This window comes from Eumetopias jubatus, unplaced genomic scaffold (genome assembly GCF_037043125.1).
Source record: "Eumetopias jubatus isolate StellerSeaLion01/CBP00866 unplaced genomic scaffold, mEumJub1_p1.0 scaffold_4, whole genome shotgun sequence".
Classification (NCBI taxonomy): domain Eukaryota; kingdom Metazoa; phylum Chordata; class Mammalia; order Carnivora; family Otariidae; genus Eumetopias; species Eumetopias jubatus.
Genome location: NW_028274810.1, coordinates 155,628,222 through 155,654,589, shown reverse-complemented (window position 1 = coordinate 155,654,589; position 26,368 = coordinate 155,628,222). Strand labels below are relative to the sequence as shown.

Sequence of the window (26,368 nt, the reverse complement as noted above, 5' to 3'; positions counted from 1 at the left end):
TTAAAGGGATTGGCTACAAAAACATGCTAGTCATATGGAAGACTGCTTATTAAATCATGTCAAAGATACATAAAATACAATACTTAAAAAAGACAATATAAATCAAAATCCAAAAATTAACAATAAAAACAATACTTGAAAGAAAAGCAATAGAGTTGTTAATTTAAAGACACAAAACATTCTTCTTATAGTTTTGATTCTATCCTCTGTAAGTGCTTGGGAACAGCATTAATGAATGTTTTTCCTATAGATCACACCTTTAATTCTATTATGGACTTATATTTTTTAACAGTGAACTTGTTTAGAACCAATCTATTATTTCAAGGCAGAGATGGTAAACTGATAACCTATAACTGTGTTTTTATGGCCTATAATTCAAAAGAATTTCAGTTTATTTTTGTAGTACTCAAGATATGGACTTCTAGAATTTGGGGTTTTCCTGAAACAAAACAAAACAAAACAAAACCAAAACAAAAACAGATGATACTGGCATCATTGGACTCACTTTTCCATATGACAACTCTCAGATTGGCTCTTTTTGATAAGGAAGAAACTCTAGGTGTACTCAAGTTCACCTCACTATCCCCTTCTCTCCTGTCTCTTTTATCATTAGGCTTGCTCTGTTGTATCCATATCCGCAGTGTGCTTTATTCATGGGTCTTGCTTGCTTCATAGTAATTAGAATTTGTCTACTTGCAAATTTTCAAAAAAATTTCAATCAATGCATCAATCATCTTATGGTTCCCTTCATTTTGCTAGGTAAACATGAAGACCCATTTTTAAGAAGTCATACCTTAGGTGTCATAAAACAATATAAAACTGTCTAATTTCCAAGTTCTTTCTATGCCAAGAGGAAGGAAATAGACACAAGTTTTATCTGCTCTGGTTTTCTATGGCAACAGGCAACTAATTTGTTGTCTCTCCACGATAGATAGTGAAACAATTTAAAACAGGACCACAAACTGTGTCTGTAGGCTTGTTCCTCTCTCAAGGCTATTATGCATACTCACAAAATTTTCGTCTTTTGTCTGCTGACTCATGTCTAACCACCTACCAGGAAATTACTCTTGCTATTTGATACTAACCTGTTTCATCTTTGTATACCACATCTCATTTCTGGCAGCATTATTAATGACTTTAGAGTAGAAAGCACAGGTGGAATCTCTAGCAAGTAATTTGCCACCAAATATACATTTATATGTATTTGATTAATATATGCATAATATATTAATATTACTTATAATATATGATTATATATACACTGCTAATAATTACTTTTTTTTGAGGTAAAATGGATCTTCAGATTGCACCGTACTGAGTATCAGGATCATTGTTTTACTCCTGGGATTACATGATATATTGGTTTACTCTATGCTATTAATTAAGTCCATTGTACTTCTGGTATTACATTTTGAAAAGAGGAAAATGAAATTATGGTAGTGACATATCACAAAGATATCAAGTTGATTGAGTCATTAACAATCTTAAAGTATCTTAACGCAAAGCAAAATTTAAATGCCTGCCATCAATCCCAAAATAAAATGATTAATTCTCCCAGAAAGTAGCAATGAGAATTTTTATATCTGGATTTTTTTCTTTTTTCTTTTGCTTATGATTTTTTTTTAAATGCAAAGTCTTTTTTTTAATGTAGTAAAATGTATCAAGCTCTTCTTTTATTATTTCTGAATTTTTTAAAAGATTTTATTTATTTATTTGAGAGAGAGAGAGAATGAGAGAGAGAGCACATGAAAAAGGGGGAGGGCCAGAGGGAGAAGCAGACTCCCTGCCGAGCAGGGACCCCAATGCGGGACTCAATCCAGGGACTCCATGATCCTGACCTGAGCTGAAGGCAGTTGCTTAACCAACTGAGCCACCCAGGTGCCCTATTTCTGAATTTTTAATCTTAGGACTTAATGTATGTTTCCACATTACAGAGAAATTTGTAACTTTTTTGCCCAGTACTTGTATGGTTTAATTATTTTACATTTAAATCTCTGATCTATTGAGAATTTATCCTCATGTGTAGCATGAGGGACAGATCCAATTTTAGTTTTTTTCATAGGGCTATCCAGTTACTCTAATATCACTTATTTAAATCTACCATTTTTGTGCTAATTTCAGATGCTGACTTTATCAGAGACTACATTTTTACATGTAGTTAGATCTATGTCTATATTTTTTATTCTATTCTATTGGTTTATCTATTCATGTGCCAATATCACACTTTTTTTTTAATTATAGAGATTTTCAATAGGTTTCAATATCTGGTAGGACTAATACCACCTCCATTACTATTATTTTTCAGGGTCTTCCTGGCCATTTTTGTTTATTCTTCCAAGTGAACTTTATAATCAAATTTTCTAGTTAAAAAAAAAATAAAGAAAAAGCCCAAAACAGAAAAACAAAACAAAAATGCCTAACAAGTTATTATTCAAGTTTGATATGCAGTATTTTCATTGTTGTTCCTGAGCATTTTCCTTTTTTTTAAAAGATTTATTTATTTATTTTAGAGGGGGAAGGGACAGAGGGAGAGTATTTTTTTTTTAAGATTTTATTTTTTTATTTATTTGAGAGAGAGAGCAAGAGCAAGAGAGAGAGCACTAGCAGGGGGAGAGGCAGACTCCCCACTGAGCAGGGAGTCGACGGAACTCTGTGATCATGACCTGAGCTGAAGGTGGATGCCTAACAGACTGAGCCACCCAGGCACCTCATGAGCCACCCAGGCACCCCAGGAGAGAGACTTAAGCAGACTCAGGATGAGTGCGGAGCCCATCACAGGGCTCGATCTCACAACACTGAGATCACAACCTGAGCCAAAACCAAGAGTCAGTTGCTTGACCCACTGTACTACCCAGGCACCCCATTCCTGAGTATTTTCTTATTTTACTCATGACTTATTTGTTGACCCAGAGGTCACTAAAAGTGTGTTTTAAATTTTAATTATGTGAGATTTTCCTCCAAATTTTATTTTTTTTTAAAAATTAACTTCTAACTTCATTGCAATGTAGTTAGAAAATATACTCAATATGATATAAAATCTTTAAAATTTGTGAGACCTACCTCATATTCTAGTGAAATATTTCTCCATCCTGGATATATAATAGAATCACCTGAGGAGGTTTTCAGACATACTAATGCCTGGGACCCACACCAGACCAATGAAGTCAGAAATACTGGGAGTAGAATGCAAACATTTGTATTTTTAAAGAGCTCCTGGGAGATTTGACAGTGTACCTTGGCATAATATATCATGAATTTTTGTAATGTTTTATGTAAGCTTGAAGCAACTGTATTCTTCAGTTACTGAAGAAATATAGTTACTAAAGAATGGATATAAGGGTTCTCCAAATGTCCTTTAGATTTAATTTGTTAATTCTGTTGTTCAAAGATAGTATATCTTTGATGACTTAAAATATTTGGTCTATTAATAAACAAAGAAGTATTTTAAAATCACTCTCTCTAGGAGTATGGAATTATCAATTTCCTTTTGTAATTGGCAGAATTGCTTGTGTGCTTTCTCTTGCTCTCATCTACTATCTTTGGTACTAAAACCACATAAATTTTGCTTATGGAGGTTAAATATTTTGCTTTAACTAATTTAGGTTTCTTCAAAGACATTTTAACCTATATGTTTAATTAAGAAGTTCTAAAATTAGTCAAACCCTTAATTCTCTTGCATACCAATCACCTCACTGTAGAGGGGATAGTTAATTCTATCTCAATTTTTTACCCCCAATTTAGACATTATAGTGATTATTTTATGGTGTAAAATTTTTTTTTCTATTTATCCACATGCTTGCATTTTCTTTGCTCACTTTTTGAATCTCTGTGCTGGACTGTTTATTTTCAGTCAATAGCATTTCTGTTCCTTTTTACACTCTCCCATGTTACTAAGAGTGGCTGAAAGCCTGAGTCCCTTATTTTTGAGAATCCCTTGTCAGGAGGGTTCAGATTTAGATTCGACCATGAGAGACATTTGTAGGAGATTTGGAAGTTGAAAGGAAAGCACAATTCAGTTTTCATCTGGCAGAAAACTAGAGCGTACTTCCCCAGAAGCAACAGCTGTTTCTTGAACCTTGTTCAGACGCCATATTCTACTGCTAGTCTCCAGTTTTCAGTTCATGGTGGGCGCTGTGGCTGCTGCTTTCTGCCCTTACTGATTTCTGGGTTGCAATCTCCACCTTTGAGCTGTGCTCTCCCACCCTTTCTTACAACAATTTTTACACTACCACATTCCTTGTATTTAATTTCTTTCTTCTTGAAATGTTTAGAATAAACTCTTTTTTCCCTGACTGATCCTTGACTAATCCAACTTGAGTCTTTCCTTCTTAGATTTTTTTTTTTTTCTTTTCTCTGCAGTATACATTTGCCGGCAATAGCCAGCAATCCCTGTACCGAAGGATGAAAGATGACTCCAGACTTTGCCATGAAAGAGAGGAGAAGGCAAGGGGGGGTCAACGCTCAGAGACAAGGACCCTTTGCTCTTCTTTGCTCCGGCTTTTATTGGTCCTTCAGGAGAATCACAAATCCTTATCACAGTTTCTCAAGCACGTGATATGTCACAAGGGGTCTTACTGAAACTGAGAGGATTTACGGGAAAGATAAAATATGCTAATCTGTGTGTTCTACTAACCACAGCCTAAGGGACAATGCAGACATCTCTTAGATCACAGGGTGGCTGTTGGGCTAAGAGAGCTTCAGGGAAGGTAACTCCCCACGGCATTCCAACAGCAGAGTGGTCATGCAGACCCGCATTCCAAAGGCTCACGCCCTTCTCCAAAACCTTCCCTTGCCCCCAGCCGCCTCTGTGTTACATTTAGTAAGCCGGGTATTATGGCTGATTTCATGTTCTACATTATCCCCAACATACATTAAAATTTTCCTGAACTCCCTTCATTTCTGTTGGACTGAAAATACCTATATTTTACCTTTATTTTTGAATAATTTGCCTGGTATAGAATTCTAGGTTGAACTATAGCTAAACTATGGAAAGAGCCAAGATGTCCACCAACAGATGAATGGATAAAGAAGATGTGGTATATATATGCAATGAAATATTATGCAGCCATCAAAAAACCTGAAATCTTGCCATTTGCAATGATGTGGATGGAACTAGAGGGTATTATGCTAAGCGAAGTAAGTCAGTTAGAGAAAGACAAGTATCATAGGATCTCACTGATATGAGGAATTCTTAATCTCAGGAAACAAACTGAGGGTTGCTGGAATGGTGGAGGGTGGGAGGGATGGGGTGGCTGGGTGATAGACATTGGGGAGGGTATGTGCTATGGTGAGCGCTGTGAACTGTGTAAGCTTGATGAATCACAGACCTGTACCTCTGAAACAAGAGAGTAGGAAGGCAAAAATGAAAGGGGGGGAATCAGAGGGGGAGATGAACCATGAGAGACTATGGACTCTGAGAAACAAACTGAGAGTTTTGGGGGGGTAGGGGATCAGTTAGCTTGGTGATGTGTATTAAGGAGGGCACATATTGAATGGAGCACTGGGTGTTATATGCAAACTATGAATCATGGAACACTACATCAAAAACTAATGATGTAATGTATGGTGACTAACATAACATAATAAAATAAAATTTAAAAATAAATTAAAAAATTCTAAGTTGATTATTCCTTTTAGAATCTTGATAAAGTCATTCTACTGTCTACTGGTTTCCATTGTTACTGTTGAGAGGTCAGATATTAGTTTCCTTCTCCTATTTTAGGTAGTCTGTATTTTCTTTCTGGCTAAGTTAAATATTTTTTTTTTTTGCCTTTTGTACTTTTAAATTTTACTAGAATATATTTAGGATTAATTAATTTTATTTATGCTGATTTGTATTCATTTGATTTACAGAATCTGAGCATTACCATCTTTCATCAATTGTATTCTCTCTTCGAATATTGATTCTCCACCATTTGATTTATTATGTCCTAGAATTCTGATTATATGCATTTTGTGCTTCTCACACTTTCCTCCTTGCTTCTTAATTTCTCTCTCAGATTTTTCCATCTTTTTCTCTCCATGGTACAATTCTGGGTGATTTCCTCAGATCTATCATCCACTTTACCAACTCTTTAACTCTGTCTAATCATCTGTCTGGCTCACTGACTTCTTAATTTTAGGGATTGTATTTTTCATTTCTAGATGTTCTTCTTAGTTCAGTTGCAAAAATGCCTTGTCTATTCTGACAATTTCTTGTTCCTTTGCCTTATTTTCAATCTTCTCTTCCATTTCTTTAAATATATTTAATATACTTATTTTTAAATGATTTATTTATTTTAGAAAGAGAGAGAGAGTGGGGGGGCAGAGGGAGAGGGAGAAGCAGACTCCCTACTGAGCTCGTAGCCCAATTTGGGGCTCCATCCCATCTCATGATCCATGAGATCATGACCTGAGTGGAAACCAAGAGTGGGACGCTCAACCAACTGAGCCACACAGGTGCCCCAATATACTTATTTTATGTGCTGTTTTTGATCATTTTACCATCTATAGATATTAAGAGTCTAATATTGAAGTTTATTGTTTCTGCTGTATTGTTCACAGTGATTTATTTCCTTATGTATCTAATAATTTTTGATTGTGAATTCATGTTCATTAGAACTTTATCTGTGTGGATCCTTTGAGACATGGTTTTAAAGACTGTTTCCTTCCATATTTTGTTGTTGTTTTTGGCAGATATCTCAGTTCTCAAACCTAACCATTTTCTTCAATCTTTTTTTCTAAGATACAGATGTCATAGGAATTCTGGTTCCAGATTTATTTGAATAACGCTAATGGCTAAGAATTCTTTCTCTTTCCTTCCCTTCTGTCCCCTGCCCCCCTTCTCTCCGCTTCTCTTCTTTTCTTTCTCCTTTCCTCTCCCCATGTCAAATTTCTTTCCTTTTTCTCCACTCAGAGCCAGGACAAAGACAAGTATTATTCCCACTATTTCTCTCTGGAGGATAGTTTACCTTCTAGTGAGTTATCCTTTAGAATTCTAGTTTTATGGAGGAGTCTCCAACCTGTCCTCATTTGTACTTTAGTCCCAGGTTTTGGCTCATCGATCGCACATATTAACCCAGATCTAGGCCATAAAAGTTTGGAATAAATTCTCAGAGCAAACACCAATTCGTGAAACTTTCTAACAATAGAATTATTTCCTACCAGCTCAGGCATTCATTCAAATGTAGGTTTTATATTTTATCTAGTATTTTTAATTATATTCTCCCCAAAGAATTTTCTATAAATGTTTAGTCTGCCATGTTGCTAGAAATAGCAGTAGCAATCATTATTAAAAATGATGCCATTATTAAAGACAGATGCCAATCTATTGTTAAAAGTGTTTGCAATGCCTAATTATAAAGGTATTGCTTACCACAGAGGAAAATTTTAATCTGGGCCTAAAGGTAATAGTGCATAATTTTTATTATGCATTATATAAAATTGGTAAATACGTAACTGATTTCCTTTTTTTTACAACTTTTAAATTATTCAAGTATAAATTGTATTTTATTTTGGTAAGCTCAATAGCTGACATCCCTTTTCTATTTCAACTATAAAATCACATATGGATTTTTAAGCGTCTTTACTGCAGTGGGTCTTGCTTTTTCTAGCTAGAAGACAATAAATGGCAGTGTTTATGAGTGCTGATAAGATTCTGAATTCCATTCTGTCCTCATTGTTCCTGCTGTGAAATGATTGCCTATTTTAAAACCACCCAAATAGAGACTGATTGCTATTATGGACAAAGAAGACTATTCATAGAAATAACCTTCCTCCTCTGCATTACGGGTAGCAATGGTGATGAAAAGCCATATACTATACTGTGAAAGTCAGTCTTGCAGTGCACCCCAGTCACGGGCACTGAACGTTTCACTCACTGGCTTGTTCATCATTTAACTACTTAACCTATCAGCCATTCAACTCTGTCTCCTTTTCCAGACATAGCTATTTGATGTTTCCAGGCAAAACACATCTTCTTTTGCTTGCTATTCATTAGTGTCCATCAAAATATACTTTTTTATATTAAAAAATAAGAATGTGCTGAGATGGAATGCCAGAAATAGGCCATTTTTCTTGGTAATGGACAAATAACGTCAATGGGACCTTCCAGGGGTGAACACCATGTCTTTCAGAAGCTAAATGATTCATCTGATGAGATAATGAATTGGTTGATTTTTCAGGGAAGATTTGCAAAGAATTTCTTTTCCCTGGACAGACAACTTAGAAAATGTTGTGAAAGGATATAAAAAGAAAGGATAAAGAAAGCAAGCTAGTTTAATACAAATGGATTCCAGTCAGAACTGTGGACATGTAATACCTGGATATCTTGAAAAATATCTCCTCATGGGCTGACTTGTATTTGAGATAAATATTATTCCTGTGGCTAGAAAATTAGTTTTAGGCTTTATTTAGAATCTTATTGAAGCCTGGATGAAAAAAATCACAGAAGCGATTTTTATTTTATGAATTTACATCTTTATAATAATAACATAAACTTTACTCACCTTTTTGTGTTTTTATATAAATAGTTAAATAGACATAATATCTGAATTTGGCTTAAACATATATCTATACTCTTTTCTCCTTACAAAACAATATCTGAGACCCTTATCACAAGGGAACATTACAAAGGCTCTATGTTGAAGAGTTTTGGGTTGGGTTGGTGATGTCTTAGTTCAGGCTGCTGTAACAAAGTATTAGGGATTGGGTGGTATGTAAACAACAGAAATTTATTTCTTACAGATCTGGGGGCTGGAAGTCCATGATCAGCTTGCCAGTATGTTATGTTTTGAAATCTCTTCCAGTTTGCAGGCTGGGACATGACCGCTTCTTGCCCTCAGACTCAAACTGAAACATTGGTTCTTTCTGGGTCTTAAGTCTGCCAGCCTTTGGACTGGAATTATACAGACAGTTCTGGTTCTTAGGCCTTCATATTCAGACTACACCATTGCCTCTCCTGGGCCTCTAGCTTTGCTGACTGAAGATATTGGGACTTCTCAGCCTCCATAATCGTGTGATCCAATTCTTTACAATAAATCTGTTATATATTTACAGATTTACTATATATACTATAGTATATATAGTACAGTATATATATACTATTAGTTCTTTTCATACCCACCTCTGCCCATCTTCTGAATGTGACAGAAATTAAAGGTATAATCAATAATATCAAACTGTATTTCACACAGAGACAGCAAAATCCACAACATGCATTCTCAACACTTATTGATAAGCCTACACACATAATCCCTATTCAATACAGGACTTAAGGCAGAAGATAATGTAAATGCACTCAGAGCAAGAAATCTACTTTAAAATTTTATTTATTAATAATCTAACTTCTTGCAAATTAAAAAAACTGAGGTGAGAAGCAGCTACTGGCAAGCATCTATTGCCTGCAATCAATCAAATCCTTAATGTTTTTCTAGAAAAAAGAAACTTTTTAAAACCTGGCTTGCTCAAGGTTGAAGTTGTTGATTTTTAATAACTGCAAATACCAAAATGGTCTTTACTCATTGAGAGTACTGTGAAATAACACTGCCAATTGGAAGTTATTTTATAATTGATATTTTCTAGTGATGTATAAAAACCCTGCTGTCTAGGATTCTAGATGTGGTACTATTAAGGCCTATGAAATCAAAATGGGAAGGCTTTGGTAAGTTGTACATGGTATTAAGACATTAGGATTCCCATAATATCAGTCAAAAGTGTCTCTGTGTGAAATACAGTTTGATATTATTGATTATACCTTTAATTTCTGTCACATTCAGAAGATGGGCAGAGGTGGGTATGAAAAAGGGTAGTGACCCTTTAAAGTTGCTCCTTCAATGTAGCTGTTTTTCACTCATTCCTGAGGAAGAGTGTGACCAGCCATGTAACAATAAAGTAAGAGTTTTAAGCTAATTTGGATTTACTCAGTTTGTCAATAATTCTCAAGCCATTTTGCTGCCTATATTGCAGAAAGAATAATCAATTATTCCAGAGAAAAATCAATTCACAGGTACAAGAGATTGAAATAGGGCCGGTGTGACTGGAGTAGAGGGATAAGAAGGTAGGGGATGAGGCATACCAGGCATGGTCTTAGAAGTCATGTCAAGGAGTTTTGTGTTTTTGAGATATGCTGATTGACCCACTTTCTGGGTAACTGAAAGTTTTCCATTTTCATATTTCAGAAGAGTACAATACTGGAAATGGATTTGGGTTAAGAGGAATGTATTCCTAAAATGTTAGCTATGGCTTCCACTTCAGTTCTTTGAAAACATACCTATCACCATTGGTTATTACAAAAAATTAAGTATACTAAAATGAATGGTAGAAAGAGAGATTGGTTCAGAAGGTTAAGCTGTTGATTAAAGTAAGTTTATTGATGAGAGGGAGGAAAAGGTTCCACTGAGGAATTTAAGTCCTGTGCAGTCCAGTCTTGGCTGAACTGACCCTATTACTGTAGGCAAACTAATTAACCTCCTTGTGCCTTGGCTGCTTATCTGTAGAGTGAAGATAATAATGACCCACTAAAAGAAGTGCAAATCATTCTATAAACACCAACAGTTATAAAAATAATATAAATAATTACTTAGCTCAGTTGTAAGATTTTAGTCTTTATCCCAGAGTTTAATCATCTCTCTGCCTAAATAGTATGTCAGGTTTAATTTTTGTCAAACAACTTTTTACGTGTATGCATGTGGTAGAGTGAGCTCGTGTTTAATTTCATATATAGTCAAATTTGTATTTATTGAAAATACAATTTCTGATGCCTGTTTTTCAGTCTGCAATACATTGGGTCCTAGTTTATCACTCTAACTCTTATTGGCAGCACACAGTTCAACAAAGTGGAGGAGCTGCTGAGAAAGAAGTGGGGAGGGGAATTGGGGGGAGAAATAGATACTTCTAATTTCTTTTTAAATGACAACTCTTCTTGTCTGTTAAATAAGAGGGTGCTTTTATTGTTTCATAAGCCTACTGCAATTATATTAACTATAATTAAGCAATTCAAATTGGTTCAGCAGGCACATAATAGCATGCCAAGAAGTGGCAAAATGAAGAGTCTCCTAGTTGTGTTTTATTGTGGATTCACTGAAATTGTCATCTCTTTTGTGATATTTCTAATAATTTTGTGGGAAGTGTTTATAAAACTGTATTCCTTCAGTGGCATAAAGATTACCTGTTTCTGTAATTATTCTTGGTTACCATGCCACACTTTCTTTAGCAGATGAAAGGAAATAATAATTAAACAATAAAATGCTTACAGAATTGGAATGACTGTTTCTTTGTGAACTCGGAGAAGAATCATATATTCTCTTCAATTCCTTCTTTTTAAAATTCATGCCTAGTGAATATGTAGGTGGTTTCCATGATGATTTTTTTTTAAGATTTTATTTATTTAATTGACACAGAGAGAGAGACACACACACAGCAAGAGCAGGAACACAAGCAGTGGGAGCGGAAGAGGGGGAAGCAGGCCTCTGGCCGAGCAGGGAGCCCAATGTGGGGCTTGATCCCAGGACCCTGGGATCATGACCTGAGCCGAAGGCAGTTGCTTAATCGACTGAGCCACCCAGGCGCCCCTCCATGATGATATTAATGACTCAGACGTGTGACTGCCATGTTTTTGCTGGTATGATTTGGCCTATAGCCAAATGGCTGCCTAGAGATCCTGATTAGTGGCCAGGACTAGCTAGTAAGGGACAGTGAACTGGACAGAAACAACCTCTAACTTCCAGCCAGTTCCTCTGTGTTATGTGACTACTGTTGTCTTGACCTTTGCTCAGGTAAAGCGAGGAATAGGCATTTGATTTCTTCAGTGCGGTCTGGGCAATATATCTAACATGTATTATGTGTATTACTGAATTCTCACCTGACTAGGACTTCTTTCCCAGTTTCCATTTGTTTCTGCTCTGGCATTGTTCCCTTTGATTCTGTTGGATTTTGATGGTCAGGGTTTGTGGTCGGATCTTTGAGCGAATTTTTCTCGGAGATTTTATCTATGGAAAGGGAAAAACATACAGACAGAAGAATATATGCCACTCTTGATAAGCCATATTGGACAGCATAAATTACAGAGATCCTGTTTGTTTCTCCAAAATAGTCTTAAGAATGCCTCTCTTAGGATTCCTGCTAAACAAAGTAGGACCTTATGCAGGAGACGTTATCTTGTAGATACCTTCAGGCTGATAAAACGTATACTTAGAGTTGGTGTATTATGTAACAAAAGGTTCATATAGTATATTCCTCTTTGAAACTAGCAAAGCTGAGATTAATAAGGAGTAATCATTCAAAAGGCATTTCAGTTCTGCTAAAGTATTATTCATAATTTGTGGCTGAAACTGAAGCCTCATAAAATTCAGAAAAATAAAACAGGCAGAAGTGATATCACTGACATTATTTTAGAATTTTGCTTTCTAGTTTTTTAGTGAAACCAAATTTTTGTTTTTGGTCCGATCATCTTTAGCTATGATATCTTTTCTGAATAAACAATGCAAACTAATATATGTTAGTTTCATTTTTCAGTCCAAAAATTAAAAATTTCCCTTCAAGCCTACAAATACAATTTCTAATTAATATAGTTTAAATTGTAGTGTACCAAGAGAATAATCAATTCACTGTAAATATTTGGATTGTAGAGAAGACTTTAATGAAAGTAAATGGCTTCATGTAAAAAGAAAACAAAGGAGCAAAGAAATAGAATGAACAAAATTTAATGGTTATTCATTGTCCACAGTTTCTAATTTATTTTTAATTGGATGTACTGTGCTTAGGAAATTAGAATCAATGCTCAAATCGTAACTTTTATTTTTTTGTAATACATTATAATTGGAAAAACTTAAGCCAATCCAATATTGAAAATCTGGACTCACAAAAATGATAAATCATGGGGTGATCACTTTCACAAAAGTTTTTACCATATAAGTCTTTTAATATGAAAATTTCTATGATCCATCTAAAATCTTCCAATGTACAAAACTTTTCAGGAACATGTTTCAGGAATAAAGGGAATCATAAAATGAACTCACCACTTAAGAGTTTTCAAAAGTTTATGACTAAGAAGCTTAAACCTCTGGATTTCCGAAAACAAGTTTCTTCATTATGTATCTCCTACTTACATTTATTTTGGAATTATAGTAATTTAGGCTAGAAGATAGAAACCACAGTAGTATGTTTAAATGAGAAACCTTCAAATTCCTAACTTTGACTTTGGATAGAAAAGACCATTACTATAATCATGTCCTTGGAGCCTGTGTCTAAAGACTATATTCCAGATGAAATGTTTCCCCGTATATGGAATCTTACTGAGAAGCCAGGATAGGGTCCTTTTTATACAAGCACATGTGGTATACTAGTGAGCTTATCAGTATTGAACAGATTTCAGAGTAAAAAAATTGCACTTTCAATATGTCATTTTGTACTCTAAGAGACTTTTGGTAGAAATAAGAGAGAAAGACCTATTTTCCCTATGTATTTGGGTCAAGCCATATTTTCCCATTTCTTTTTATCTAACCAAAAAAATAATTTTTCAAATCTCTAACATTATACTACATATTGCTGCCTAGGAAAGTGACAGCCAAATATTTTTCCTATATCTACAAACACTGAGGTAATTACTGTAAGATCTTTTAGAGCAGAGTTCTTAACCTCTGACCACAGATGTCTAGTGTGCTCATGGACTGGAACTTTTGAGACTGTATGTTGTATGCATTTTTTACATGGAGAGGATTTAAGGTTAACATGAGCTCTTCAAAGAAGTCTGGGCCAAAAAAGTGTTATGAACCATTGTGTTCATATATTTTTCTAGGAGCACCTGCACTCCTGCCCCCAAATTAGTATTGAAATAGAACAAGAAATATGAGTAAAAGAATAATAGAACATCCCTTCTGAATATAAAAAAAGCAGAATCTGTAAAACAGAGTATTTCTTAGGAGGACTTTATTGACCATTTCTTATAAAAGCATGTGAATATAAGTTGCATCACATACTTCCATTACTCATTCAAGTTATAGCATATGCATTACATTTACAGTATTACTTTTCTGCTAGTACCATTTAAATTACTGACTATTCTGTAACAGTTCTTTTCTTCCCTTCTAATAAGGAATTTCTGTTTATCATCATAACATTTGGATTAAAGTAACTCTAATTAGATCCTTTTACCTTACTAGATCTTTTCTAGACATTACCAACCCCTTCTAAAATGACGCTGCCTCTACTATGGCAGGTCTAAGCTGTTTAGAAATTAATTCCAGCTTAATTTGCTTTGTGGATAAGCATTTTTATTACAAAATAAGTCCTTAATCATAGCTCCTTGGTGAAGATGAGAAACCAGTTATTGCCCATTCTTGGATTCAAAGCAGAACAACTTTAAACATACTCATGAGGACTTAAAACAAAAGGATCCCTGTCAACTCTAGTCAGTGTGGGTGTCTTTTTATCCATGCAGCATGTTATTTGTTTGTGTGAACAGATGGTCAGATTGTTTGCACCATTCTCATCACGAAAGAAACCTAAAATACACGGCAAATCTTGGGCTGGCATCTGGGTGAAGTTTTGTCAACCTCACATTGTAGTTTTCCCCAGCCTCACACACGGAGAGCAGGATTCCCGCTTTTGTAGCTGCCCAAATGAATAGTGTACGTCTTTTCTGCGAACTGTGCTCTTTGCACATTGTGTAGCAATTGCCAGATCTCATCAGTACACTTAGTCAAATTCTGCCCTGGAATGTGAGCCCCTGGCAGATAGTAAAATCTGGAATCAAAATGTTCTGATATGGTTGCTTTTACTGAATGTGCAAGAATGAGTACTGAATTTGCCCTCCACACACCTGGCTGATTCTGTATTTGGCCTGGCAGCATCTCACTCTGGGCCTCTGTAATACACTTTCAAACTGCTTGGGCCCCTTGTAGCAGCACATTGTAGAGACCTGTGCAGGTGTGAAACATCTGCTTCTGTCTTCAAGTGAGGAAATAAGTGATACAGAAAGCCATTAACCTTCCACATTTTATCAGTGGCACTAAATAATTGCTGGAAAAGGAGAAATCCAAAGAACCTAATTTGGGAATATGGCTGTGAATTAGACAGGTGTTGGTTCAGTTGACTTTTTTTTGGATGGATATAAAAAGGGAAAGACTTTTAAATGCTTTCATTCGTTGGAATGTTTGATGTGGGTGATGATATCCCTTGGTTGAATTTCTAACTCTTTTTTTTTAAAGATTTTATTTATTTATTTGACAGAGAGAGACACAGTGAGAGAGGGAACACAGGCAAGGGGAGTGGGAGACGGAGAAGCAGGCTTCCCACGGAACAGGGAGCCTGATGCGGGGCTTGATGCCAGGACTCTGCGATCATGACCTGAGCCGAAGGCAGACGCCTAATGACTGAGCCACCCAGGCACCCCTGAATTTCTAACTTAAAACACCAAATACATTGTGGGTTCTGTCTCAAAAACAAAACTCCTTTTATTACACACCAACGATATCTGAGTAATTAGATGTTAGGTGAATTAACAAAAACTAAGTCTGAGTACTTTGATTACATACATAAATGACACTATCATTTTCATCATAATGAATGAACGTTTGGAATAAAATGATAAATAACACAGTTTTAAGAAGAGTATAATTTATGATTATTCTCTGGCACTCAAGATGGTATTTTTGACTCAGCCTGTGTTTAATTTTGTAGTTACTAGAATATATAGTGTTCTTACAATAATTTTAATTATAACATTTTGATCATACTTGAAATTTTATGATATCTTTGTGGATTGTCAAATGACATGGAGAAAGCTGGCAAACATTATAGGGATGCATATAAAATGGAACCTGAAGGGGTGTCCGAAAATGTCACAGAATTTGAAAAATGTAATACTTTATATTACAAATGCTCATGTAATCTCTAAAAAACCCAGAGGAAAAGGAATCGGAGTAGGTGAGAGTTCTGGAAACCATCTCACAAGGAATGGTTAAGGAACTCAGGGTCTTTAGCTAAAGTACTGAAGACCAACTAGTGACATAGCAGTTATTTCAGATTCTTTGAAGGGCTGTTGCACAGAAGAGAAAAGGCTTATTTCATATAGACCAGAAGGCAGAAGAAAGATCCATCAATGGGATTTACAAAACAGGCAAATAAAATCCAAACATTCTAAAAACTAAACTTGTCTAGTAGCGAAACATATGGCTTGGTGAGGCAATGAAAGCCCTGTTGCTGGAGGTATGCAGGGAACGCTAGAGACTGCACTGAGGGAGGTAAGATGGGGTCCTCACATTGGGTCAGAGGTTAGAAGTCCTCTACTCAGCCTTAAGGGGCCAGAAAGTCCTGAAGGGATTTTTATATTTAGGCAGGTTTCTTTTTATTTTAAGATACATCATCACAAATAAAGAAATGAATAAATCAACAAGTAAGAAATACAGATCCATCTAAGGTCGCTTTGGTACTGGGTCAGGATTAGGGATCCTGTCCTCTCTCAATGTCATGCTTTGTTTCAGGTACTTTTGTACTGGGATTAATTCATCTAGAAAATACATTTTATCTATAGGTATTAATGAGTGTGGTAAGTTACTGGTTCTGGGTACTAAGCACAGAACTCTAATCCTTATATCACTAATTCTCTGGGTAACTCTGGATAAGTTGCTTTTCTATAACAGTTTCTTCACCCATAAAATGAGAAATACTTTTGTCATGGGGATTTCTGTGAGGATTAGATAAAGACCTCATTCAAGAAAAATGAAATATAAACACAAAGTGTTCCGCCAGCCCGACTGGGGTAAATTATCTTTTTAAAAAATATATCTATTAACTCTTTCAGAGCTGCACAGCATTGACATATATGAGGCATGCAGGAGCTGTTATTTACTTAAAAGTGTTTCAGGAATCAGGAAAGCAGAATGCAACTTCTTACAAATCAGGTATATTCTTTAGCAGAAAAAAGCCTAAAAATCTAGTTTGATTTAATTGAATTATGCAGATATATTTAAATCATCCCAACTATAAAATATATGGCATTTTATCAGAAAAATAAAAAATAAAAATAGAACATCCTATCCATATTGGTTAGAGTCTCTTAAATTTTTAGTTTATAAATAAGTGGAAACCGAGGAAGTTTTCAGTTAAGAGTCTGGTCTTCTGTTTGATATTTAAAACAAAGAATAAAGTCTATGCCTAACTTCTCCTAGCTGATCAGCTCTCCTTACCTCTCCATCTTTAGCAAGCCATCTCTGTTCTACGGTTATTGATTGTGCACACAGATGGGCACCTGACCTAAAGAAGGCGGTCAGTCCACAGATGGCTGTGATTTGGGTGGTGGTGTGATAGGCTCAGCCCAGTTAAATAATGGTTGCTATCTAAGTCAGACCATTCCCTTTGGAATTTAGAGTGGGAAAGGAGTAGACGGGAGTGAGAGCAGTCCAAAGTAGATATGCAGAGAGAAATGCAGTGGTCATGAGAAATGAAGCCATGTTGACTATGAGCAAGAGGCAGAGAAAGCAATTAGCTCCTAGGGCTGGCTCTGTTCCTTGAATGGTTTTCCAGTTCCAGTTACCCATAGGTTTTCTTACCCTTGAGCCCTTGCCACTGAAGGCTCTGTCCCTTGCCAAATCATGTCTCTGTCCCTTGCCAAATCTGCATGGTTAGGAACTGTCTTCATCATGTCAAATTATAAAGAACATCATATTTGTCTTTTTTCTAGATTAAGTTTTCAGAAATTTCACATGCTGTGTTCATTCATTTCTCATTTCTTTTGTTCATCATCACATCAGGTATCATTTTGAAAGAATATTTCTTATTAAGCTTAATAACTGTAATTGTTGGGGCATCTGGGTGGCTCAGTTGGTTGGGCGACTGCCTTCGGCTCAGGTCATGATCTCAGAGTCCTGGGATTGAGCCCCACATTGGGCTCCCTGCTCAGCGGGGAGCCTGCTTCTCCCTTTCCTACTCCCCCTGCTTGTGTTCCCTCTCTCGCTGTCTCTCTCTGTGTCAAATAAATAAATAAAATCTTTTTTAAAAAAATAACTGTAATTGTTTACGACATAAGGGTTTTTTTCTCTTTTTTTCTTTTTGGATGAAGCAGAAAAATATGCTTGAGTAGTTTTGTTAAAAGCTTCATTCATTTTGTTGTTGTTGTTCCTATATTCCCACCTTATTCTTTGGTTGATGAATAGAATTGACAGTTACAGAAAGTGGACTATACTACTAAAATTAGCTATAGTAACTCTTGTGCATGACAATTGAACTGGTTGATCTTATATAGGGAAGCCTTTCTTGATTCTTAAAAATTAAATTTCTGTACATAGTTTGGCTATTTTCCTATTCCATACAAGGCAAAATAAATTTGTATAAGTTAATTGTTATTGCGAAGGACTAAAGAATGGTTTCTTGTTTAAACAAGCTAGGATTTTCCCTCCTTTTTTCTGCTATGTTTGAAAAGTTAATATATTTTATTTTTTAGAGTAGTTTTAAGTTCTAGAGCAGATTTTAGCTTTCCAGATTTCTGTCCAAACTGAGCTGGCTGAGATGCAGCCTAGGTCAGTTTGGAGAGTGGTGGGGAACTGGCAAGGCCTGGGACACCTCTACAGACCTGGAAATGTGTTAGACTTGGAACCTAGAGATCTTGGCTGTAGACAGCTATTTGGCACAGGGAGGCCCAGAGAGGACACCACACTTGCAGTGTGTTTGCAACACAAATTTGGGATGGAGGGCATGAGCGAAAGAAAGGGAAGAGTAAGAGGATAAATAAAAACACTGCAAGATTCAGAATCTTGTTTAGGGTTGTCACTGTTCATACATATGAATAACATCAAGTACCTACCATGTGGTTGGTTAGAGGTCACAACATGGTTATATGGGCTAAATTTGACAAGATTTCAGTTTTTTTTTTCAGTGATTTAAAAAGAGAATATTGAAACACTTAGAAAAGTCAACATTTAAAAATTGGGAGATTTCAAATTAAAATTTGTATTTGCCGTCTCTCTCGATGTCTGGCAGCACTTGCCTCTCATCCCCACATGGCAGTGATTGGTTGGCTAAGCAGCCTCTAGCCTCCTTAGACAGGGCATGCATGATCCTCATTTAGGCTATCTGACTTCTATCAACACTGGAATTTATCAACCTTGGTGCTAAATGTTTTACATATAGTAACTAATTTAATTTGTACTCACAACCTAGAAGATTTATGACAGTATTATCCTTATTTTATACATGGGCAAACTGAGACTCAGAGATGTCAACTCTCTTGACTATGGTCACTCAAAGCTATTAAGTGGTAGAAATATAATTTGAATTCAAGCGTGTCAAATTCTAAAACAAGTGCTTTTTCTAGTAAATATACTGCCAGTATACTGAATTTATGTTATTGATTGGAGCAAAACTCAATTTCTTATTTCTTTTTTGTTACTTTTTAAAGTACAGAGTATTTTCCTTAGGAAACAAACTGAGGGTTGCTGGAGTGGTGGGGGATGGGAGGGATGGGGTGGCTGGGTGATGGGCATTGGGGGTGGTATGTGCCATGGTGAGCGCTGTGAATTGTGTAAGACTGGTGAATCACAGACTTGTACCTCTGAAACAAATAATACATTATATGTTTTAAAAAAAAGAAGATAGTAGGAAGGGAAAAATGAAGCAGGGGGAAACAAACCATGAGAGACTATGGACTCTGAGAAACAAACTGAGGGTTCTAGAGGGGAGGGGGGTGAGGGGATGGGTTAGCCTGGTGATGGGTATTAAAGAGGGCACGTACTGAATGGAGCACTGGGTGTTATGCACAATGAGTCATGGAACACTACATCAAAAACTAATGATGTAATGTATGGTGACTAAAATAACATAATAAAATAAAACTAAAAAAAATTAAGTAGAGTTTTTTAAAGCCATATAGATTAGTTTTCTGTTGCTGTAGCAAACAAGCTTAAAGGCTTAGAACAACACTGGGTTTATTGTTTTCCAGCCTGTAGAGGCTGCCTGTGTTCCGTGGTTTGTGTCCCTTCCTCCATCTTCATATTGCATCATCCTATCTTCTTCTGCCTTTGACCTTCCTGCCTTCTTCCTACAAGAACCCCTTAATTATATTGAGGCCTTCTGGATAATCTTCCCATCTCACAATCCTTAACTTAATAACATCAGCATTTCCCCTCACCTCATATAACAAATTCATAATTTTTAGGGATTAAGGTATGGATGTCTTTGAGGAGCCATTATTCAACCTAACATACCATACTAGCTATGGGCACCTAACTTTGATCCATTTCCATACTAAGTCACCTTACTGTATCATAAACTACTAGGGAAGTCATTTACATATCTTCTACTGGTACCAAAACATTTTTTAAAGAAGGATTTAATGTACTATAAGTGAAGTGGAAACCTAAGAAAGATGATTATAATCAAAAGAGGACTTTAGAAAGTTATCTTTATTTGAATCCAAAATGTATTACGTTCTTCCATTTCCATGGCAGATAAAAATTAAACCATGCTCTGCAGAAGATAAGAGTTCTATAATCAGAAATCAACATCTGCAGATATTGTGCACCTGCATGTTTTGAAGTGAAGAATATAAAAATACCAAGCACATATAAAAGGCTATCTTTAAACACTAATAATTTTGCTTTTTCAAAACAAAATATCTTAAATATAACTGTTATTCCTATTAAGGCCTTTGAAGACATGCTAAGTCTGCAGATTTAAATGAAACTATTTTTTTCCCTTTCCACTCAAAAAGCTTCTCTGTTAAATGAAGCTTCCACACGAGTTTTTATTACCAGCTATGAAAAATTAAGCTTATAAATACACTTCAAAAATAACAAGGATAAGAATAAACTTTCATCCCAAAGTGTGATCTTTGGTTTCAAACCATTAAGGTTCTATTTTTATGTGAGAAGAAGTATTGATTTGAAACCATCACTGTTATAAAATAACTCATAGTAAAACAGAATGGTAGCAGAACATACATGTGTATATTTCCAGTGGTTACTTAGAAAATACTGGATGGTCTTAAAAAAGGAATTGGGTCTGCTATGGAATCACTAACAGAGGAATGAGTTATGGTAGCCCTAGGAGTAGATGAGATTTCTAATGAAGAGAGTTTAAAGGAAGAAGAGCAGAGGTCTGAGCATTGAAACTTTAAACATGTACAATCAACATCAGTTTTATTATTTTATAACCCTTATCTGAAATTATATTGTTCATTATATGCCTATGTTAATATAGACTTGGCCCATATTGTTTGCTACTTTAGCCCCAGTCCATAGACCGATGCCTGGCACATAGTAGGTAATAAAAAAGCATCTATTGAGTAAGTGACTGAATGAAGAAATATATATTTTTGTAAACATTCAGATCTTTAAAGTATCTCAAGTATGATTTAGCCTAGGTGATCAACCTAGTCAAGGTAACATATTTTGGAGAGATATGCATTTTACTTTATAGATCTTTTTCCTATAGATTTGGGTTCTGACCTTGTATTTTGGTGTGTGACTCTTCAACGGGAGTCATCTTGGTTTGGAGAGATTTCTTTTCACTTTTGTTTTCTCCCTTTAAGAAACAAAATAAAGATTGTACATGATGAATTTACATAAAGTAAATTTAAATGTAAAATATAACACAGAGGTTTTCATTCAGTGAACAAGCCAATCATTAAAGTTTATCGTTTGTTTATGGTATACTACAAATGATAATTCTTGTGCTTAAATGAATATTCTTGGCTCTACTATTGCATAATCAACCCTGACCTTCACAGCTTGCTGGCCTCAGGCACTCGTCTTCTCAGTGTGGTTGCTGCATCTCTCTGGCACATGTTCCTCCCAATTTCAGTCCTCACTCCCCACAGCCCTACTATTGGTCTTGGTCTATGTCTTTAGTAGTAGAACTTAAAGTGATGGAGAGAAGAAAGTGTCTAGTTTCTTAATTCAGAACTCTCTTTTTTCTTCTCTTTGTGATTTCATTTGCCTCTACCTCATCATTTGAGCATCTAAGCTTTCCTTTGAAATGTATGTATGTCTCACTGGATGTGGCCAGTGTGTGTCTGAGGATGTTCCTATGGGGACAGAGTGAAATAAGATATAAGGTTAGAACATAGAAATGTTGGCTCCCGAGCTGTTCAAAGTCTAGTAGGGAAAAAAAAACACACACAAAAATGTAAATGCAAGGAAATGTTATAGGTGATGAGACAATGTCTGTAGAGGCTAGAACAAGGCATAAAGGTGGAGGGGTCAATTCTACCAGAGTAGAAGGAAAGGGAGGAGACTATTACAAATCAAGATGATTTTTTTTTTTTTTTTTTTTTTTTTGATGAACAGGGCATGGAAAATATTCCAGGCAGAGGATGCCTGCTCACCAAAAGTCCAAGGTGTGATTGTATACAGGAGGTTGGGGGAGACTAAAGTAGAAGTGGTTGAGTGGGAAAAAGTGTGAGAAAATAAAGCTAGCTAAATAGGCAGGGACAAGGGCCTTGAAAGTCTCATAAGCCTTGATGTGGAGTTTGACATTATTTATAGGCACTGTATGTCAGGAACATTTTAAACTGGAAATAAATTAATCAGATGATTTAATTTAAGCCTGACAGTAACCATATGTGTTAGGCAAGACAGCTATTATTATTCTTATGTTATTGAGTAGGAAATTGCTTAAGAGGCTAGAAAGATATGGATCCCTGGATATATTATGGAGTAGTGGTAAAACCTTCTCACTTCAAGTACTTTTACATCATATTATGATGCTATTCATAAACATATTCATCATAGTCTTTTCATGTATACAAATGTAGATTTATGTGAATGGTGTCTTATTCTGTAGTATGAGAGTTTGGATTAGTCTGAGTTTGCAGATCTTGATTTATTGGTTATTGACAAATGGAAGTCACCTATGTTATTTTGGTTTAAGAACTAACTCTTTAAATGACACTTTAAAGGAACAATGTAAATTGATTTATTCATTCCTGAATATCTTCTTATAGGCCTCAAATCATCTATTTGTATTTCAGAAAATTGTTGTTTAAATGCCATTTTAAAAGGTTATATTCTGTGGATAAAAATGGTTTTAACTTTCTGTCATTTTTAATACTTAGCATATTTGAAACTAGAGAATAACTCTATTTCCTCTACCAACGTGTTATTACATCAAAAGAGTAGACGCAAATAATTTCCCAAAATATGCCTTTTAAGATATAACATGATGTCAGTAGACTTCATGTTAACATCCATAAATTATGGGATAATTTATGTCATGGGATATACACAAGAGTTGTTCTACCTGTGTCTACTGTAGGTACTTCTTCAGTATTACTGTTTCTGAAGGAAAGACAACTCTGTAAGGAGTTTTTGTTCTTTTCACCTTCTCTTGAACATTCCTTTATCCTGTGAGTAGAGTATTTAGAAAGTTGATTCAACTAATATTCATTTGTTCTGAAGAAGTATAGCCTTGAGATTGAGCTCTCAGGTGCTGAAGTCAGATAGAACAGCGTTCCAATCCAAGCTTTGCCAGTTGTTAGTTGTATGTAAGCAGCAAATTATAACAGGACTCATGGTTACTCTGAAGATTTAATACAATAGTACTTGGAAGAGGCTAGCACCTTGCCTGGCACATAGTAATTATTGTTAGCTATTATGTTCTCTGAGAGAATAACATATTAGTTATTTTTATGTGCTCTTTTGAAAAATAATCATGATAGGCAGGCGTTAAATATCATTGTAGTGACTTTCCCAGCAAGAAACACAAGACTAGCTGAAGGAAAATACTCAGTTCAACATTTGTGATATTTCATGAGTTTTTAAGCATATTAATAATTTTCAAAGCATGGGATTATTTATTTCAGGATAAGAATTAGAAAGAAGTCAAGGGCACTCTCATGAAGCAATGCTAAGCACATCCTCCATATCTGCTCTCCATTGCAGTCAATGTTAATCGGAAATGAAAGGCAAATTTTCCAGGGCCAATGCTAAGTAATCTTGGTGTTTTCTATACTCTAGGCTCATTTAAACCTGAATCATTAGACCATGCTATTTTAGTCCCTGAGGTACAGTCCTGCTTGTACTTGACATCTTTCATCCAATTCTTTTAGATGGGAAAATAATTATTGCTCTAAAAATCTTACATAGCACTTTTAGGTAAATCTAGTCAGTAATTTATGAAAATTATTCTATAGATAGTTGTAAGTGAATATTGATCATATAATTATCATTTTGGACTTAAATCTGTCATATAAACACAAATTACTTATAATAGTAATAATAATAATAATAATTGCCATTTGGGAAGCCTCTACTATGCGCTTTAGATATACTGTCTCTAGTTTATACAACAAGGCTACGAAGCAGGTATTATCTTCATTATACAGATGAGTAGACCTAGAATTTATGAAAAATACTTATCTAGAGCAGGGTTCCTCCACTTCAGCAGTATTGAAATTTTGAACTGGATAATTTTATGTTGTGAAGGGCTGTCCTATACATTCTAGGATGTCTAGCATAATTTCTGGTCTTTACTCACTAGATGCAAGTAACATCTCTACCCCTGAGCTGTGAAAATCAAAAATAACTCCATACACTGCCAATTGTCCTGAGTGGCTAAAGTGTTCCCTTTTCAAGAACTCCTAGTCTAGAGCAATTACTGTTAAATTGTAGTTTACCACAGCCAGGATGCTTGACATTCTTTGTTGAAAACTAATTCATATAGCCCATTTAATATTTGAGAAATTATTTCATTTTGGATTATGTAGAAGTGTAAATCAGCAACGAGAAGTCCTACTTGGCTTTTCCAACTCCTTCTAAACATTTGTTAATCATTTTAAAGCAAATATATAAAAAATAAAGCAAATATATATAGTATGTATAAAATGATGTGGATAAAACTCCAAAGACAAACAGCATGACCCAAATGGTAGCAGGTGAAACAACAAAGCAATCTTACATACTACAGTATATATTAAAACACTGGACAAAAATCCATCACTAGACAAAAATGATAATAATCAATACTGATTTAGGAATGTAAGTACATACCTGTCTTGTGGGCTGCCAAAGCTGATTGCTTGGATCAGGACCTTGTTTATTCTCATCATTCCCTTCTCTAGGCTTCACCTTGTTGGATTTTATTGTCAACAATTTAAACATTTTCTCTGAGGTGGTTCTGAAAACTTCTGTTTTTACGACTCTGTCTTAAGGTAGAGCAATGTACTTTGTTTTTCTTTTCATTAGTAGACAAGCCAATTAGTTGTTTAATCGGGATTTTGTTCTCGTTAATTCCTAGAGGCAACTCTGTAGCTAGTCAGGACTTTGGCTTAAAAGCAGCAAATTACTTCTGCTTGGGTGATTTGAATTCTGTTTATGAACTTTAAAGAGTCAAAATGCCCCTGAGAATAGTTTATAAGTGGAGGATTAAACAAAACTTCACTGTTAACTTGAATTGTTTAAATGTGATCACGTTGCCCATTGGTTTGTTTATTTATTTTTCTTTTCTATTTACCCACCTACCCATCTCCATCTATCTAATTTAATCAAAGTAACATGCAAATGATTAAAAAATAATATTAGCATAAGGGCTTATAATATAAGGAACAGGACTTATAAGGAAGAGTTCCCCCAGAGTTCCCATCTCTAGTCTTACACCATGAGATAACTATTTTTTTCCTTTTTCTGTCCCTCTGGTCTTTTTTAAATAAGTATTTTATTAATTGATCAGATTAATGGAACTCTTAGAAACTATAGTGGAAAATGAGAAAATGAGGCTTTGCATTCCCAATAGCCTAAATGTTCATCTCAGATTCATAATGATGATTATATTAGAATTAAGGAAAGAGTATGTTAGTTTGCTAGGGCTGCCATAGCACATTACCACAGACTGGGTGACTTAAACAACAGAAATTTATTTATCACAGTTTTGGAAGAATTATTAATGTCCTAGTTCAAAGTGTCAGTAAGGTTGGTTTCTTCTGAGGGTCACGAGGGAGGGAAGTATTCTAGGTCTCTTTGGCTTGTAGATGGCTATTATCTTCTCCCTGTGTCTTCACTTTGTCTTCACCCTGGTCATGTTTGTGTCCCAATTCCTTCTTCTTATAAGGATGCCAGTCATACTGGATTAAGGCCCACCTCAATGAGCTTTATAATTATAACTTAATTACCTCTTTAAAGACCCTAACTCAAAAGCAGTCACATTCTGAGGTTTTGGGGATTAGGACTTCAATATGAATTTTTGAGAAAATATAATTCAGCTTGTAACAGAAAATATATTTGATAAAAACATTTTAGATGATATGTATTTCATTGCTCAGAAGGAATTTGTTCTAAAACTTATTACAAGTTTATAATTTTCTTACAAATCACTGCAATATCATAAAAGCGACATAAGTGATTCCTAGTTTTACAAGCTTAGATAATTCCATTGGATTATTAATTTCATAAATTGTTAAAAA

General features: G+C 35.3%; 1 protein-coding gene across 1 annotated transcript in view; it reads right to left on the bottom strand.

The window, feature by feature from the left end:
• CNGB3 (cyclic nucleotide gated channel subunit beta 3) overlaps window positions 1-25,070 on the bottom strand; it is a 137,499-nt gene extending 112,429 nt beyond the window's left edge. The window contains exons 1-3 of the mRNA XM_028108924.2: window positions 24,960-25,070; window positions 21,420-21,495; window positions 11,840-11,966 (exon numbers count right to left, since the gene is read on the bottom strand). Of these exons, the coding sequence (XP_027964725.2) occupies window positions 11,840-11,966; window positions 21,420-21,495; window positions 24,960-25,070 (314 nt within the window). The remainder of the gene's footprint in view (window positions 1-11,839; window positions 11,967-21,419; window positions 21,496-24,959) is intronic.
• Window positions 25,071-26,368: the final 1,298 nt, after the last annotated feature.